The sequence below is a fragment of the Petromyzon marinus genome, chromosome 41, assembly GCF_048934315.1.
Source record: "Petromyzon marinus isolate PM22_M1 ecotype Great Lakes invasive population chromosome 41, UKy_Petmar_22M1.pri1.0, whole genome shotgun sequence".
Classification (NCBI taxonomy): Eukaryota; Metazoa; Chordata; class Hyperoartia; order Petromyzontiformes; family Petromyzontidae; genus Petromyzon; species Petromyzon marinus.
The window spans coordinates 3,135,647-3,153,770 of NC_133707.1; the positions used below are offsets into that span (position 1 = coordinate 3,135,647).

The 18,124-nt window shown below is 57.5% G+C and overlaps 1 protein-coding gene across 14 annotated transcripts in view; it reads left to right on the plus strand.

Annotated features, from left to right (window-relative positions):
* The window catches only part of LOC116951079 (ankyrin repeat domain-containing protein 17-like), a 112,092-nt gene extending 96,195 nt beyond the window's left edge, over positions 1–15,897 (plus strand). For 9 of the 14 annotated variants that reach the window (XM_076073227.1, XM_076073234.1, XM_076073225.1 and 6 more), the window contains exons 22-37: positions 968–1,143; positions 2,469–2,631; positions 3,244–3,339; positions 4,602–4,718; positions 5,112–5,280; positions 5,581–5,783; positions 5,993–6,348; positions 6,569–6,760; positions 7,416–7,565; positions 8,155–10,292; positions 11,778–11,909; positions 12,309–12,512; positions 13,457–13,507; positions 13,608–13,774; positions 14,423–14,611; positions 15,125–15,897. In XM_076073227.1, the coding sequence (XP_075929342.1) occupies positions 968–1,143; positions 2,469–2,631; positions 3,244–3,339; positions 4,602–4,718; positions 5,112–5,280; positions 5,581–5,783; positions 5,993–6,348; positions 6,569–6,760; positions 7,416–7,565; positions 8,155–10,292; positions 11,778–11,909; positions 12,309–12,512; positions 13,457–13,507; positions 13,608–13,774; positions 14,423–14,611; positions 15,125–15,184 (4,563 nt within the window). In that variant the 3' untranslated portion in view covers positions 15,185–15,897. The remainder of the gene's footprint in view (positions 1–967; positions 1,144–2,468; positions 2,632–3,243; positions 3,340–4,601; positions 4,719–5,111; positions 5,281–5,580; positions 5,784–5,992; positions 6,349–6,568; positions 6,761–7,415; positions 7,566–8,154; positions 10,293–11,777; positions 11,910–12,308; positions 12,513–13,456; positions 13,508–13,607; positions 13,775–14,422; positions 14,612–15,124) is intronic. The other 5 variants (XM_076073226.1, XM_032969457.2, XM_032969458.2 and 2 more) reach the window with 5 other exon arrangements.
* The last annotated feature ends 2,227 nt before the right edge of the window (positions 15,898–18,124 follow it).

Here is an 18,124-nt window from a genome sequence, read left to right on the forward strand (position 1 = left end):
CGTTGCTTGGTTCAATTCCATTTTCTTTCCTTCGGTGTTGGATCGTTCCAGGAGCGCTGATGACCGATGCACATGCTCTGGCCCATCCTCGCATTTCCCATCCCCCCCCCCTCCCCCCACATAGTCAGCCATGCCGCGGCTTCGTTTTATGCAATGCATCTGGGTCCCTTGCTGTAACGGATACGGGGCGATGCCACCACCAGGGCCGTACGGGAATGACACCGAGTCCCAGCCGTGACTCCAGACATAAACATCGCCCGTTGATCGGCAGACACGCCGTGCACGTTTGAGCGCGCGTCCGCACACGTTCTCGCACATGTCCGTTTTCACGTGTGTGCGTTTTTAAAAGCGAGTGGGGTAGGAAATGTCAAGGCTTTGCAACGACCTGACGCCCAATTGCGTGCGTGCATGTTGCTGTTCGCTCGGTGCTCTGTCCCGATTGGCCTAGTCTCTCCAGGTCTCTCGAAAAGTTGGTGATCGATTGGTTTGTGGTAGCGACGCAGTCAAGTTTATCGGGTCTCCTTCATGGATACATCTCTGCATATATGCAAACCATCGGCCCCATGGCATTTGGGGCATGCATAATTTCTATGCAAGAAAAGACTTGCCTGGTCTCATCAGCAGAGCCAGTCTTCGCTTGAATCAATGCTGGTGAATTGCCAGGCATTATAGGCAAAGGATCCTCTCTTTAAGATATGGGTTCGTAGTTCAATGCAAAATTACATGTTAAATATATATTTTCTAATGGATATAAATAGACTCACATGTAGGTTTCTATGAGAGGATATTCTATGAGTCTCTCTGTGTGTCTTTGTGCCCCGCCGATGGGACAGGATCCCGATGAGTGGAGGCGTTGGGTTGCCCAAGTGTGTCAGACCTCGAACAATCTGACGATCGGACCCCGATATTTCAAGAGGATTGAACGACGCCGGCGTCTAAAAACCTTCAACTTTGTGTCCCCCGGCAGACGGGGCTGACCCCGCTGATGGAGGCTGCGTCCGGCGGCTACGCCGAGGTGGGGCGCGTGCTGCTGGAGCGAGGAGCGGACGTGAACGCGGCGCCCGTGCCCTCGTCTCGTGACACCGCCCTCACCATCGCCGCCGACAAGGGCCACTACAAGTTCTGCGAGCTCGTCATCTCCAGGTGCGTGCGTGTGTCTGCGCGTACGTGTGCGTACCTGTGCGTACCTGTGCATACGTGTACCTCGTGTGTGTCGGCGCTCTGCCGGGTTTGATTCCCGCTCGCGGTCAACATCGGTGACGAATATTTTAACCGGTGCTGGGCCCTCCCCTAGGCAAGGTCGACTCAGCCTTAAATGAGTGCCCGATGCGGTGTGTGAACATCAGCATGAGGGGAGACGAAAGCTCCTTGGCGTGATGACAGACGCACCACCCCCTCGTTCGTGTGTGCCATGTTGGCTTTGATAGGTGCTCGCTAACAGGACTTGCCCCAATAGTCAGGGTATAAGGGGGAACGATGTCGTTGGTTTTGTGTGAGTAAAACACAGCAAGGTGGCACAGTGGGGGGCACGGTCTCCTCGGTCATTCGGCCTCTTAACACCTTGGTCTGTCGTGTAACCTCCTGCCGTGATCTGGCAGCGAGCCTTCAGCTCTTCACATGGCCTCAAAGTTCACCTAGCCTGGCACAAACGTTGAGGTAATATCACTGCCACTTAGTAATGTACGGCAGCTGTTGTGCGTGCAGGTATGTTGCGTGCAGTACGATTAGCACATTGCTCAACAATCCTGGCCTAACATGGGAATCGCATGCGTGTCTAGCCGTCCAGCCACAGATTTAAACTTCAGGCAAATGCCTGCCGAATGGTGCCTTTACACTTGCACGGCTCTAGCAATGTAGGCCGAGGATTCTTGTTGTCACATGAGCAGGTCACATGACACAAAAAAAACAAAGATCCCCCGTATAGCCTTATCAGACTGTTGGGGCAAATGCTGTTCGGGAAAATCTACGAAGGCCAGAACGGTACACGAGGGAGGGGCTGTTGGCCAGCACCACCGAATCGCCTTTCTCTCCCTAGTGGCGATGTTTACACACCACACCAGGTACTTAATTGAGGCTCAGGGGAGGCCCAGGACCGGTTCAAATAATAATCTCTGGTGTTGACCATCAGTGGGAAATGAACTCGGGTCACCTAGTTCATAGCGCAGCACGCTAACCGCTACACTACCGCTTCCTGCGTGACATGCACACCGAGCCAAATTCCAACATCGCCTCTATGCTTAAGGCCAGCATGCCAGCACACCAGCGCCCTCCCACCAGCGCTCGCCAGCCCCCCTCTCCTTCCTTTCCTCTCCGTAGGTTGGTGCCTGGGCCCCTCCAGCCCGCGGTGCCCAGCGCAAGTCTGCATGGCACACGGCCTTGTGCGCCCCGTTCAATGCGCCCCACCGTGGTTTTCATGGTCGCCTTGCTTCTCCGTGTCGGTGAATTTGCCCGCGTGCTCGTGCTCATAGGGGCGCGCACATCGACGTGCGGAACAAGAAGGGCAACACGCCACTCTGGCTCGCGGCCAACGGGGGCCACCTGGACGTGGTGCAGCTCCTGGTGAACTCCGGTGCCGACGTGGACGCTGCCGATAACCGCAAGATCACGCCGCTCATGGCCGCCTTCCGCAAGGTGAGCGGCACTCGCTCGCGGTTAAAGCGCAGCCGCCATCGGCGACCTGGCTCTGCCGATGGCTGAGAACGAGATGGTTTGGCGGGCACCAACATTGATAAATCCTTCCAATTCGCCTGGACAGCTGTGGGTGTTGGTCTGCCATGAGCTGTGGTTGTCAAAGTCATTGTGAATCTGCTGCTCAAATGAGCATTGAGGAGGATCTGCGTCTCACATTTTGTGCCCTGAGCCAGTGTTGGAAATTCTTCTTTTCTATGGCGGAAGCAAGTCTATCCATATTGACAACTGCCATGGACTTATGTTCATTGGCCCTGGAGGAATGATGGGGTCAACCCCCAACCATCCAATTGAACTCCGCAACCTTCCAGTTTCGAGCAGCTCACAATACCGCTGAGCCACTCGGCCGGTTCTCAAGCCTCTTTTTGGAGAAACATTGCTTCATTGTATTGATTGTCGAGTTGATTTATCGCTTGCTGAATTTTCCCATTGCCTGCCGTCGCTGTTTAGCGGTCACTTTGGGCGTGGGACGCGCCGTTCAGTGGAAGGGGCTCTTCGTGTGGCGTGTGCGCGAATGCGTTTGTGTTCGCATGCGTTTTTGTTGGCGCGCTGCAGGGTCACGTGAAGGTCGTGCGATACCTGGTTAAGGAGGTGAACCAGTTCCCGTCCGACTCGGAGTGCATGCGCTACATCGCCACCATCACCGACAAGGTACCACCATTCCCGGCCTCGAGCACGCGGCCGCACGGGCCACCGTACCACGGCCATAGCCAGCGTCCAGGTCGCACGTATCGAACGACCGTGGAGGATGTAGCGCGAGTGTGTGCTGGAGGAGAGGGGGGAGCGGTGGCGCAGTGGTTAGCGCACTGCGCTACCAAGCCGCCGACCCGAGTTCAAATCCGGTCCTAGGCCTCCCCTGGTATGGCTCAAAATGAGTACCTGGTGCAGTATCTAAACATCGTCACTGTGGAGACAAAGGCAGCCAGACGGTGGTGCTGGCCACCCCACCCCCTCGTGGGTCGTGTTGGCCTTCGTAGGTGCTACTCGCAAACAGCACTTGCAGTTTGTGTAGGCTGCACGGGGAATCTTTGTCTTTGTCAACGGCGTTGAAAATTACCTTCCGCCTTTTTTGCACACGGCTCTGTTGGCTCTCATGGTGAAGCTAGAGTAGGAGGCCGGCTGAATGAACACGGTACAATTCATATTCATGTCGCGTAAATGCAACCGTTTTTTCAAGGCACGGTATGCAAACAGTGGATATGTTAATTTCATACAGAAAGGCCATCGGTTAAAAGTAAAAATGGGAGGTCTTGAACCTGGTGGACTTGAACAGGGGTAGGGGGAGATGACAACACAGACGGCTGGGGAAAGGGAGCTGCTGACAACGGGGGCAGCAAAGGAGAATGAGCAACCTCCCACAGGGCCCAAAGGATTGGCTTCTGGAGCGGAGTGCGCATGGAAAGGCGCGTACAGCGAGATGAGAGAGAAGAGCTGTACGAGAGTACATGGGGTAAGTAGAGCGCAAAAGGGAAGAGGCAGGAGAGTGCATGGACGTGGGTTGAGTGAGATGAGAGGAAGAGAGGTATATGCAGGGGCGAATATCGAGGATCTTGAAGACTTGAGTGCGATGTGGTCATTGATCCGCGATTGCATTGGGAATCAGTGGAGGGATCTGAGCATTGGGACGGTGTGGTCTCATTTAAGGGTGCGGGTGAGGGATCTCTCGGCGGCATTTCAGATCATATGGAGGTGAGGTATTCGCGGAGCTCGTAGAGGAGACGGGGAATGTGGCGAGGGCACAGGCGAGGTTCCTGGCGGCAGCTGGGGCGTGGAGGTGGCGGATGCGGGAGACGTTGCGTAGGTGGACGTGTGAGGTCCTTGCACGGTGGTTGAGATCTATGGGAACGGAGGAATGAACCTGACTGGGCCCACCTCGGCTTTTTTGAAGTCCCTTGCCCTTTGGCTGTGCTCAGGAGCTGCTGAAGAAGTGCCACCAGTGCATGGAGATCATCGTCCACGCCAAGGACCGGCAGGCGGCGGAGGCCAACAAGAACGCGTCCATCTTGCTGGAGGAGCTTGACCTGGAGAGGGTAAGGGTCGTGCTGCTCCGTCTTCACCCCTGCCACCACCCCCTTGACCAGGAATTGTAAATGTTGATGACAGTTTAGCGGGTTTACCGTCACGGTTCGAGTTACGGGAACCGTGAAATGCCCCGTTGTACTTACCCCGAGTTTGCCGCAAATTCCTGCGGCCTGTCTTGACTTGTCGCTTTCCTTTCCCCGTGCCGCACCTTCGGCTGCATAGGGGAATCGCTGCTGACGCATCCCCGCATCTCCTCCCAAGATTTGCTTTCAGTTTAGTGTTTTTAAAAACCTCTTACGAGCATGGCGATATTTCACCGGGACTGTTACTGACGGTGGTTTATGCCGCTCGCCTGCCTGCCCGTGCCGCCGCCGCCGCCGCCGTTGCTTGCGCTCGCACAGTCTCGCGAGGAGAGCCGGCAGAAGACGCTCGCAGCCAAGCGGGAGAAACGCAAGGAGAAGCGCAAGAAGAAGAAGGAAGAGCAGAAGAGGAAGGCCGAGGAGCAGGAGGCGAAGAGCAAAGAGGACACGGATGAATCGCACAAGAGGGACGATGGCCAGCAGAAGAAAGGTAAGTGAGACCCTGTCTATGATAATTTACCTCGTTACCCAGGAGTGCTCACGCTCCGCCTTTTTCAGGAGGGGTCCTGCTCCATTGAGATGTTTTTTTGTTGGGTACGACGAGGAAATATGAAGAACCCCCCCCCCCCCCCCCCACAGAAACCCTTGCGGAATAGAGGGAGAATGTACAACACTTCCGCGGTGGCTCTCATGCTCACTCACTCGCACAGCAGTCGCACCGTTCAACCAAGCCGACCTCGCCGGGCGGCCCGTCTCGTTTATAACCTCGTTTGTTCGGCTGCCTGCGCAGAGGAAGAAGAGGACGACGACGACGACGATGACGACGAGGAAGACGTGGTCCCCCCGGAGCCCCCGAGCGCGACCACTACCACCACCATCGGCATCTCGGCCACGTCTTCCACGCTGTCAAACGCGCACGGCAAGCGAGCCGCCCTCAGCGCCCCCGCCGCCACGCCGGGCCCCAAGCGGAAGAACCGCACGGACGTCGGCGTGGTACGGCACACGGCCCCCTTGCCGGGAGCGCTCGCGTTAAGCGCGGCCGTGACTTGGCCCGGCGGTAGCGCTTGGGTTCGGAAGCTTCTGCGTGTGAACATCGACGCTGGGGAGACGAAGGCGGCCCGGGCTTGGTGCTTCTCGCACTTCAACGGTGCGTGACCCAGTGGTACGTTAAGGCTTATATGGCGTTCGCTTCCTCTCCCCAGGCGGCACCGGCCACCTCTGCCATGCTGGACAGCGGCTCGACGGCGACTCCGCAGTCCTCCTCCATGTGCCCCACGCCCGTAATCAACGGCGAAACCAAGGCAGGCGAGGTGACGGGCGGAGGCGGGTGCGGCGGCATCGGCGGAATCGGCGGCAGCAGCAGCTGCAGCAGCAGCAGCAGCAACGGCACGGTGTGCAGCAGCAGCAGCAGCGGAGAGGACTCGATCGGAGTGGCGGGGAAGGCCGGCAAGGGCAAGGAGCGCAAGCGGAACAAGGCCAACGCGGCCGGAGCGGACCACGAGGGGGACGGCGACAGGAAGGCCGTCGGGCCGATGGGCACCCAGAAGCACGCCGTCACGTAAGACTCGTGTCATTGACGGGGTGATGTCACGGGATCTTTAATGTCCGCCGCAGCCACTTTAGACGCTGACGAAACAGCTCCGTCGTTAATTATTGAGTCGATGCGGCGTGGCGTGCGCCAGCGCCTCCACGGCAACCCGTGGAATCGCCGGTGTGACTCGGCGAGTCTGTTAACGCACGCGCCCGTGCCCGTTCTCCGTGGTGCCATCGTCGCGCAGGGCGCTGGAGGTGGCCGGAATGCTGGCTGGCGCCGGCGGCGTCGGCGGCCTGCACGCGGTGGCCACGGTGGCGGCGAGCCTCAAGGCCGGCGTGGGTGCGACGCCGCTGTCCTCGCCCAACAGCAAGCTGAACCTCACGAGCCCCAAGCGGGCACAGAAGCGCGAGGACGGCTGGAAGGAGGTCGTGCGGAGGTGCGACGCCCTTGCAACTTTTTTTTTTTTAACGCAATTGCTGAGCTCGGGTCCCAAAAGGCCGAATTGGGCAGCAATGAAATGGTTGCATTTAAGCTGTAAAAAATTAAGAGAGTAGAATGGTTAAGACGATCGCCTGGGGGGAGGGCGGGGGGAATCGACCGCTGGGAGGGAAATCCATCGAGGAGCAGTACGAGGGCCAGAAACGAGAGAAGTGACCTGCAGCAGTAGTGTGGCGGTTGAATGCAGTGTGGATGAGATGAAACGGTCTGGCATGGGAAGAGGAATCTGTCAAGTTCACAGGAACATTAACCATGGTAACAGCAATAGAAGAGTGTTAAGGGGCCAACTGATTGTTGGCGAGCGAGTTCAATGGAGGGAATCGGCGAGTGCTGCTGCTCTCTAAACTCTCTCCTCTGTAGTGGAGGTCGAAACTTTTGTGCTCCACTCCGCATACGACGGCAGGATTCCGGCAATCCAGCTGCACAAATTCCTGATACAGAATCACCAAATCGCGGCGCAAACCCCGCCACCGCGTTATACCGCCGATGCCGTTAACCGGTTGCCTCGTTCGAAGCTCCGAGGGGGGGGTGGGTTTAGCGCCCGCCTCTGCACTTGGTTGATTCCACGTCCCCTCTCCTCGCTCGCCCGTCAGGTCGAAGAAGGTGGCCGTCCCGTCGACGGCCATCGCGCGGGTTATCGGGCGCGGCGGCTGCAACATCAACGCGATCCGCGAGTTCACGGGAGCGCACATCGACATCGACAAGCAGAAGGACAAGGCCGGCGATCGCATGATCACCATACGGTGCGCACCGCGGTGCCCGCGTCACCCCGTGCACCACGAAAGTCGAATTATTCGAGTGCTTCCACAGCAGTGGCACCCGGGTGACGTCGCTCGCCGCACGGACGCGCCGAAGCGTGTGGGGGGGGTGGCACAGCGGCGGCGACGTCATTGGCTTGATATTCGTATTCACTCGTCTGGGATCGCACACGGCGGCCATGAGCCGGACTAATGCCCGCTCGCAGGCCGGGTACCGAGTCGCCATGTGCTGCGCAGGGAAAGCTGCCACAGGGGGTTCCCCTAGGCTAGACTACACAACAATCATTGCCCCCTACTGGCACACAAATGGCCAAGTAGTCCATGATGGAGCAAGGCTTTTTAGCATGTGTCTTTGTTGACACTGCGCACCCAGACAAGCGAGAGAGTGTCGTGCTATGCGTTAGCTCTACGTGCGTTGCATTTGCCACCATGCCTGCAGGTTAATTTAATTTCCAGCTCTGTGCCATAACGATGATGATGATGATGATGATATCGCTCAACCGTTATCGGACGAGCGTGCCTCGCGCTGAATCGGAACGGGCCGTGAACACCGTGGTATTGTTGTTCGGTTCAGGGGGGGAACGGAGGCCACGCGCCAGGCGACGCAGCTCATCAACGCTCTCATCAAGGACCCAAACCAGGAGATCGACGCGCTGCTCCCCAAGAATCGCGCCACCGGCAAAGGCAGCTGCTCCTCCAAGGGCGTGGGATCGGGGGGCGCCATCGGCGGCGCATCGGGCAAGAACACTCAGGTGAACGCCACCTCCGCCGCCTCCCTCACCTCCGTCTCGTGTGCCACCACGGGGACAAGCGTCACCGTGACGACCACGATGACGGTGGTGGCCACCAGCGCAAAGGGGCAGCAGCAGCCGCAGCACAAGCCGCCCACCTCCGCCTCGGCGAGCGTCGGAAACTCCCCGGGCGGCGCCAACCAGGGAGTGCGCCCGTCGTTCCCGGTGCCCATCTCGCTCTCGTACGCCAGCCCGCCCTTCCCGCACGCCCACGCGCTCTTCGCGGCGCAGGCCTTCCAGCACCCGCGTCTCCCCGTCGCCCACTTCGGAGGCAGCGCCTGGGGCCCCTTCCCCGTACGGCCGGCCGTTTCCGCGGCCTCCCCGGCCTCGGGCGTCCCCAGCCTCGCCGGAGCCTCTGGCCTGCCGGCGCTGGCGGGCAAGCCCGGCCTGTCGCCGGCCGCGGGCAACGTGCTCGCCGCCGCGGGGTCGACGCATGCCACCTCGAGCAGCCCGAAGCACAGCTCTGTCCGCAAGCAGCTGTTTGCCAACGCCACTGCCGTCACGGCGACCGTCACCTCGGCCGCCCCCTCCTTCGTCACTGCCTCCACGACCACTGCCTCCACGGTCTCCGTGACCACGACCTCCGTCGCCACGCCCACCACACGCCCGCAGCCGAGCGGCGTCAACGTCGCCGCGTCGGCCACCAGCAGGCTTCCCGGCAACTTGCAGTCGTCCTCTTCCCCGTCGCCCACACCCCAGCATGCCGCCAACGCGTCCGCCAATGTTGGCAATCAGCCGTCTGTGGCAACGCAGCAGCAGCAACAGCAGCAGCAGCAGCACCAGCATAAGAACGCGCAGGCCCCATCGGTTGCCACGCACGGTCATCCTGTGGCTGCAGTGAGCGTGAAGGAAGCGAATTCGAGAGAAGCGCCCCCGCCATCCATGACCACTGCCTCGGCTCACCCGCCCCAGATGGGCTTCTCGTCGGGCAGGGCGCCTACACCCCAGCTGGGCACAGCGACCGTGTCCAGCTCCTCCTCGGCTCACGTTGGCAATAACCCTACCTCCACCTCCGCCCTCGGAAACCAGAGTTCTCCGGACGTTCTCCGACAACCCCACCCGCAGTCCGTCCAGCAGCCCGCGCCCAGGGCGGTGGCGGCACCGCCGCCCGTCAGGGTCACGGGGCCAGCGCCGGCGCCGTCCGTCTCCGCCCAGCCGCAGATGGCGCAGGGCATCAACGTCCCGTTCGGCGTGGCCCAGCCGCCCCCGCAGTCCGCTCAGACGACCCCCGCGTCGTCCGCCCAGCCGCTCCAGACCGTGGCTCCGCCGCCGCAGCAGCAGCAGCAGCAGCAGCAGGCGAGTGCGGTGCGCCCCATCATGCACGTGGGCGCCGGTCACTACCAGACGGAGCAAGGCGCCGCGCAGCAGCAGCAGCAGCAGCAGCAGCTCCAGGCAGCCGCGTCGGTGCAGCCGGGCCCCATCCAGCGGCCACACAGCGTCCCCTCGGCCTGCATGTCGAGCCAGAGCCACGCGGCCATGGCTGCGGCGGCGGCGGCGGCGGCAGCCCAGGGCACCTGCGCCTCGGCAGGCGTCGCTCCTTCTGGCGGCACCTCGGCGAGTTCCATGCCCCCCAGCTACCCATCCGTGCCCCTGCAGCAGTACAGCCCCTTCAGCGGGAGCTACTTCGACCCGACGCACCTCAACACCGCGGGCGGTGGCTCCTCGGCGGCGGCCGTGGTCGGCGCGGCCAACGCGGCGCCCCCGTCGTGCGGCCCCAGCTGGGGGGCGGGCAGGTCCATCAGCACGCCCGAGCCGATGCTGGCGTCCGGCGGCCAAGTGAACGCCGCCGCGGTCAACGCCAACGCCTACCTGAGCGCCAGCGCCGTGCTCAGCCAGTCGGAGCCCTCGCTGGCGGCGGAGGCCGCTGCCAAGGCGCCGGGATTCAGGCCCGCGGGACCAAGGCCTACGCTGAGCCCGACCGGTGAGCGGCCGTCCCCGTGCACTGTGCTCACGACAGGTAGTTCCCAGGTTCCAGAGCTCGTCGGTCATTACCAATGGCACCGGCCTTCGGCTTGCTGATGAGCACCTTTGCAAAGTGTGCAGTAAGTCAAGTTATGCATCAGTGGTGTGAGTCGGGGATAGACTTGGGGTGCGACCGCTGGTCTCAAGTCTTTATGGGAAATCGCAATGTGTGGTTTATATTGGGGACTGCTTGTCTAATTCTTTATCAGCAACTCTACTTGCCTCAGGGGTACATTGGCAAACACTAGACTATACATAGAACCACTGGTTTCTTAATGATATAAGTAGCTACGATTTATAAGTTCCAGGGTGAAGTGGTGGAACCGTTGTTAGCACACTGAACTATAAACCCACGGCCGACATGGTGTGTGCGCACGCTCCCACCTGTGTGTGTGTGTGCGTGCGTGCTCCCACCGTGTGTGTGTGTGTGCGTGCGTGCTCCCACCGTGTGTGTGTGTGTGCGTGCTCCCACCGTGTGTGTGTGTGTGTGCGTGCTCCCACCGTGTGTGTGTGTGTGCGTGCGTGCTCCCACCGTGTGTGTGTGTGCGTGCTCCCACCGTGTGTGTGTGTGTGTGCTCCCACCGTGTGTGTGTGTGTGTGCGTGCTCCCACCGTGTGTGTGTGTGCGTGCTCCCACCGTGTGTGTGTGTGCGTGCTCCCACCGTGTGTGTGTGCGTGCTCCCACCGTGTGTGTGTGTGTGTGCGTGCTCCCACCGTGTGTGTGTGTGTGCGTGCTCCCACCGTGTGTGTGTGTGTGTGTGCGTGCTCCCACCGTGTGTGTGTGTGTGTGCGTGCTCCCACCGTGTGTGTGTGTGTGCGTGCTCCCACCGTGTGTGTGTGTGTGCGTGCTCCCACCGTGTGTGTGTGTGCGTGCTCCCACCGTGTTTGTGTGTGCGTGCTCCCACCGTGTGTGTGTGTGTGTGCGTGCTCCCACCGTGTGTGTGTGTGTGCGTGCTCCCACCGTGTGTGTGTGTGTGCGTGCTCCCACCGTGTGTGTGTGTGTGCGTGCTCCCACCGTGTGTGTGTGTGTGCGTGCTCCCACCGTGTGTGTGTGTGTGCGTGCTCCCACCGTGTGTGTGTGTGTGTGCGTGCTCCCACCGTGTGTGTGTGTGCGTGCTCCCACCGTGTGTGTGTGTGCGTGCTCCCACCGTGTGTCTGGGCCTTATGTTCGTCGTAGTGTTGCGGCTAGCGCACCGCTCTATGAAACTAGCGACCAGAGTTCGATTCCCGCTCATGGTTAACATCGGTGACGCATATCTCCCCTGTCGACTTGGCCTTTAGTGAGCGCCTGTTGCGGTGTGGGGGAGACGAAGGCTGCCGGTCGTGGTGCTGGCCACCCCCACCCTTTCTGTGTGCCGTGTCGGCCTTCATAGGTGCTCGCTATCTGCGCTTGCCCCAGAAGTCTCTTTTTGAAGGCCACAAGCGGGATCTTTGTCGTTGCCCAGGACTCATGAGCCTGGAGGCCCAGTTCCACCCCGGAGCGGCTCCGGGGTCCGTGCCGGTGCGAGGCCCACCTGGATCCGGCATGCCTCTTGGCACGGGACCAGGGCAGCAGTTTGTGCCCGGCCCGGCAGCAGGTATGCACGGCAGCACCGCAACGTCCGATAACCTCTCGCCGGATAACTCCTGTCTGATGACTTCTACCTGATAACTGTTATCTGATAATGTCTGAATGTCTCGTAATGCTGTGTGTACACCAAGGGACGTGAACTACAACTGTGCCCTGTATTTAATTTTAAAAAGGCCTGGCTGCATCTCAAGACTCATTTTAAGGAGGTTTCTGCTCTAATCTGATGTTAGGCCAATGCCATTGATTAGCGTTTGGCGTCTTGTGGGAGGAAACTGTAGTATCTGGAGAAATCCCATTCATTCAGTAAAACCTCCGCACAGATAGTCAGGAATCCATTGCTTGGCTGAAATCTCCTTGGGGCCCCGCTACCTTATTCACCCAAACGCCCTCGTTTAAAAACCCGCAGGTCAGCAAAAGCCCGTCGGGAGCGGCGGGCAGGACCGCAAGGTGCCCACGCCGATCGGCACGGAGAGGCTGGCTCGCATCCGACAATCGAGCAACATGACGCAGCTGGGGCCCGGCATCGGGGCGGGCATCGCCAACCCCCACGGAGGCATCTGGAGCTTCTCCAACACGCTTGGTGGGAGGGCCGCTCGGCTGCGGGCTTCGGGTTAGGCTTCGTGGCCACACTCGCCTGGGCGATGGCGGCGGCAAACGGTGGCGGCGGCGACGGTAGCGGTGCGGGGAGGGGGGGGGACTCGTGACGGATTTCGCGCGACGCTCGCGTCTGTCATCCCCCACCCCCCCCCGAGTATCCGGGGGTTTGACGCGGTATCGGGTCGCGTAGCTGCTGTGAGGTTTTTGAGGGTGAGCGCGGGGTGCAAAGGGTTACCGGTGATGCCTATAAGAGCAAAGGAGAGCAATGAACGCCGGGCCCTGAAAATCTGGCGGCGTTGATAACGGTTGTTGAGTTACGCGCGACGTTATCTGTTGTGGAAGCGGTTTGTCCGCTAGGGTTGTGCGTCACGTCGAGATGTGGTTTTAGCCGTGGTTAAGGCGGGCAACATTTTAAAATATATTTATTGAATACATCATCACTCTACGCACCCCATCACCGTTAAATACATTCCAGGATAAAGGTACACGTAGCTTCGTACCACGTGTCATCAGAGTAACATGAATATTTTACAGTTAATGATAATGGCCAAGCAAAATGACACTCAGTGTCCCTGGTCAATGTGGTGCTATCATCTTACATTGATTTCCTTTCCCGGGGCTCTGAGTAATCATCTGGCAGCAGGAGAGTAACGCTGCTCGGGCATCGAGAGATCTCACGTTACACTTGTGCCCATGGTCTCTCCTGGAAGCAATTTTTCTGCTTTCAGCCGTTAAGCGAGAACATTCGTACTTTGCATAAATTAGGCAGTGACCGGTGTCAGCGTGCGTATGAGTATAATGTGAGCGTCAAACGGGTGTGTAATTCTTGCTCGGACAGTACTGGATAGTTGTTCCGTCACAAGAAGCCTTTTGTAAATACGGGTCTCTGCATAGGTTCGGTTATATTGGCGGATGCCGCTGTGTCTTGACAATTGTCCTGACCCCCGTCTCTTTCAGGACTGCGGCAGAGTTGGCCGGAGAGGGCCCACGTTTACACGCGACAAGGTGGTGAGCCCAGCTTAGGGGCGCCCCCTCGGTCGCGCTCTCCATCGCATGTGGAGGAAGTCCGCTGACCGGTGTCTCTCCGCGCGCTTTGACCCTCTCGCAGAGAACATGTCGGACTGGTCGCAGACGCCCGTCTTCCGTCACCGCCCGCCTATGGACCCCTGCGTCTATAACCAGCACCAGCCGATGGAGAGGGACAACACTGGAGTGATCAACCCTTCAAATTTCCAGCCAATTCCAGGGAACTACATGGACTTTCAAAAGGCTGGGGTAAGGCTGCGTTGTGTGTTAAGCGGAAATGGTGGATACTGCCAAATGTAATTATTTCCTAACTGCCATGTGTGCTGGCAAATCAAGGTCCATTTTTGACACCAAAAAAATCAAATCGCTTAATTGGAATAACTGAAAACAACATTGACCCATGCTGAGTCGCTTTGTGCTGCAAAGGAGCGGCTGCCATCAGGGGGTTTCCTTTGGCTGAAACTATAATTCTGAAGCTGGCCTTTGGAATGCTTCGCTTGAGATGTTGATGTCATGTACCTTGAGTTTCTAGGGCATCTAAGTGCCCTTAAAATGCCAGTCCTTATCCTCAAAGTGTTGCTGACGTACCACACAGCTGACGTGCCACACAGCTGACGTATGACAGCTGCAATTCATTCGTCCTTTCAGCCGCACAGTCATTTTGCTTTTGTCAAAACATTCTTTTGAAAATAATTTCAGAACTCAATTTATTGACCGTGGTATAGTTACCTAATTTATTTTCATAACCTGGTTTAAAAAAACTTTTTTTTTTCCCCAAATCCAGCGTGTAATTTTAACGAACCATGAAAAAAGTACTTCACTGTCAGTCAAGTCAATTCATCAACTCTGTTGACTACTCGTCTCAGCTCTGCATGAATTAATTTGCGTTCACCACAGACTCTCCCCATGTCGCTGTACGGGGGGGCCCTGATCCGCCCGGGCATGCCAATGATGGACGGCTCGATGCCCGGCGTGTTTGGGGGGCCCCGGGGAGGGGGGCCCTGCCCGGGGGGCGCCGACCCCAACTGGAGCCCCCTCCTCAAGGTGGTGAACCCGGCCGACGCCGGCGCGGCCCAGAACCAGCAGGCAAGCGGCACCCACACTCGCGCCCGCGTGCACGCACATGCATACGCACGCACACACGCATCTGGTCATGCGTGCGAGTGCCTTTTGACCCATTCGCCAGCAGTGTACACGCACGCACTTGCGTTAATAGCAAGCACAGGGCGTTCGTGAAGTTAATTAACACCCCCCCCCCCACCACCGCCGCCCTGAGGGCACTGGTCTACCCAGGGAGTGGGTAGGAGCGGGCGAGCGAGTTTCTGGTGTTCGGTGGCAGGGAGTGAAACCCAGGCCTGCTGGGGCCCCCTGCTGGCCGCAAGCCGTTCACGCAGCTGCCCTTGCCTAGGCATGCACTCATCCCGCGCGGCGCAGCCCGGAAAACAAAATGGATGACGTATTCGCCGAGACCGATTTGCGTGTCGCCTCCTTGCGTTTCACAAGCCATCGCTTTGCAATGTTTGTGCCTGACCGTAACGCCGGTGTGCGGGGGGGGGGTTCGCATGTTAACGATTCGCATGTTTGTGTTCACGGCTTTAGATGTGGCCGGGGCCCTGGGAGGCCCACGTTAACAGCCTGCACCTCAACCACATGGGATAAAGATAAACAAAAAGCCCCAAAAGCGTTCCCACTGCTGTCCGCAAATCCCTGCCCGTCTCTCTCCGACGACGCATACAGGAGCACATTCTCCGCCGGTTACTTCAACAAAGCCTGTACGTGGAACCACCCAGGGTTTTGATGGTTTTCATTTGCTGCTGTTTGTCCTGACATCTGCAAAAAAAAAACCGTTTTTTTTTCATTTGTTATTTTTTTTATTTTTTTTATTTTACACGAAAAGTTACCAGTGATTCGGTTAAATTTTTTTCCGTGCCGTTGCCCCCCGCTGAATTTCTAGCACAAGACGGGCTTCACAGATTTTCAGCTGCCCAGACGAAAATAGTGAGTCAAGGAACCCCCTCTGTAGCGAGAGAGAGGGAGAGTGAACAGGGAACGGCAAAAGGGGGGGGGCACCCTTGATGTTATTCGCCTGAGATAAGTTGCATACGATTCGAGTGGAGTATCCTGCTCACTTATAACCAGATTAAAGATGACGTAGCGCAAGGAAAGGGAGGGAGGGATGTAAGGTTAAGGATTTAACATTTAACTTAGATTGTTGAAGCGGTGTATGATGTACCGTTTACACACACATGAGTTGGCGAACGTTGAGTTTAAGAGTCGGCCTCTAGGGACTCTGCTCTGTGTAGACAAGACACTTAAATGTGAAACTATTTACCTTCATGTTCATTAAACGTGGAAGAAGTTCATGCATAAAACTTGTGATGCCCCGCGTGCTTATTTGACGGGAACGGCGGTGGTGCACGTTGAGGGGTCGCGCGGAGGTCAACGGTCGGACGGGACCCTGCGACACTCTCCCTAACTGCCAACAACTTCCTCTTGCTCAACGAAGGCTGCTTCTCTCCATTCCCTCCGCCAGTTGTTTGTAACTCATCCCTCTGATCATTCCCACTGATCACTCTATTCCTCTCGTCATCTCCTCATGGCAAGTCCTTCCACGTCTTCTCCACCGCTGACCCACCCCCCACCCCCCTCTCCCTCGTTCCGATTCCAGTCTGCCCTCATCCACACGGCCGATCATTGGGGCGCGTTGTTCCCGGCGGGTGTCGCCCCACTTTTGAGCGCCTCCCTGTTTGCACAATCCGCGCGTATAGAACTGTAGTCTGTGGGGTGTGCGGGGGCGAACCTCTTCCCGACGGAGGCCCAACTACGACTTTGATGTCACACTGGCGGCTACCACACGTTTGCGCAGACACACGCACGCACACAATGTGGTCGCACCCGTCGCTGCGAGAGGCCCTTGCCGATGACGCGAGTGACGGAGCGCAGTGTTGCCAGGTAAAAAAATATTCTCCCCCCCGAGTCGCCGATTAGCGCAACTAATATGCGTGCGGTGGCAGACGAATATGGTTTGCGAGCAGTTCTGAAGCGGTAGGCCCTCAAGTTGGCCGCAGGGCGTAGGTGCCCCTCACCACTCAGTTGAGGGCTACGCATTAATCCAGGAACATGTTTCCCCCCATCGAGACTCCATGAATTGTCACGATTCTGGGTCCTGATTCCATTCAAGAATCCGACGATTTTCTGCCCGGTGATGCATTGTAGGTCACCCATTGGTTGCGGGGTGGGTCTTTTGAACGAACCTAGGCATATACAGATCTAAGCAATTCTAGATATGAAGCTTTCATGACTGCAAGGATTTTATTTATTTTTCATTTATTTTTGTTTCTTTTTTTTCTACCTACGTGATTTTACCGAAAAAACCAAAGAGTATAAGATCTAAGGAATTTAAATATTCTCCGTCCCAGTTGGATGCACGGATCTGAAAGCTGAATAATGGATTTGAAACGTTACGCCCGTGTTTATGCACGAAACGGTGTGGTTAAATCACCGGGTATCCGTAATTGAACCAAAATACCAAACGTTGGAACCAGTGGTGGTGGGAAGCGTTCACAACAATTCGCAGGACAGAACAATTGCTTTTTTTGCTTCCACAATTAACAAAAAAAGTTCAAGCTTAAACCGCCACGCCTTACGACGGAGAGGACCGAGAGAGTGGGGCGGATGTCTGATCGGTGCCGCGAGGCGCCGTCAGCGGCACAGCGGACAATCTCTCCGGACTGTGCCGTCACGCCGAGCCGGTAAAATAAATGCTCCCCTACATCATGTACATAAATTATGTATGGTGATTAACTGTGAATAACACCAATACTAGAGCTATCCATTGTAATGTATATGAATATATTAAACCCCCCCCCTCTGGTCTTCTCACCTGATTTGCTGACAAGTGACGACATGTATCCCTCTATGTAAGACCGAAACTGGAGGATTTCTCCACAACTCTGGCTGTCACCTGATGAGGTTGGTTGTAATCACCGGTGAAATGTCATACTCTAATTGTAAATGTCGTGGGCTCACTCTCCAACGCACCGGTGTGCTGAACTAGTAACGAATTGGCGTGTTCTGTTTACGTGACAAACCTTACTAATTGGCTGTGGCGGGTTTAACGACACATTTACGCGATCTAACCCAAAAAAAAACTTCGCTATTTAGTGTAAGATTTCTTTATACCCCTGCGGCAAATGTCTTGAGTATTGAGACCCTTAACCAAGGGTGGTGAATGTGCTTAGTGTACCTGACCTGACATCCAAGATTGATAAAATAAAAAATAAAAACTAGGACCAATTTGTGGTAAAGTAACAGTAACAATAATTGTAATGCTTGGCACGCTTGGTATTAAGGATAAATGCTCCACACTGCAGGCCATCGAGGCTGTTTGCTCGATGTCACCGCGCTGGTCGTTATGTAGGTTCGGTGGAGAGAGCGGTGGGGGGGGCCTTGGGGGGGATGGGGTGGGGCAACCTGTGGTGGTGGTGGTGATGATGGCAGTGGCTGGGAGTTGGAACTGCTTTTGGCCGAGGCCATTTTCCTCTGCTGGGAAGTCTGCACCTTTATCCCTCCCCCTTCCCACCACCCTCCTCTCTCTCC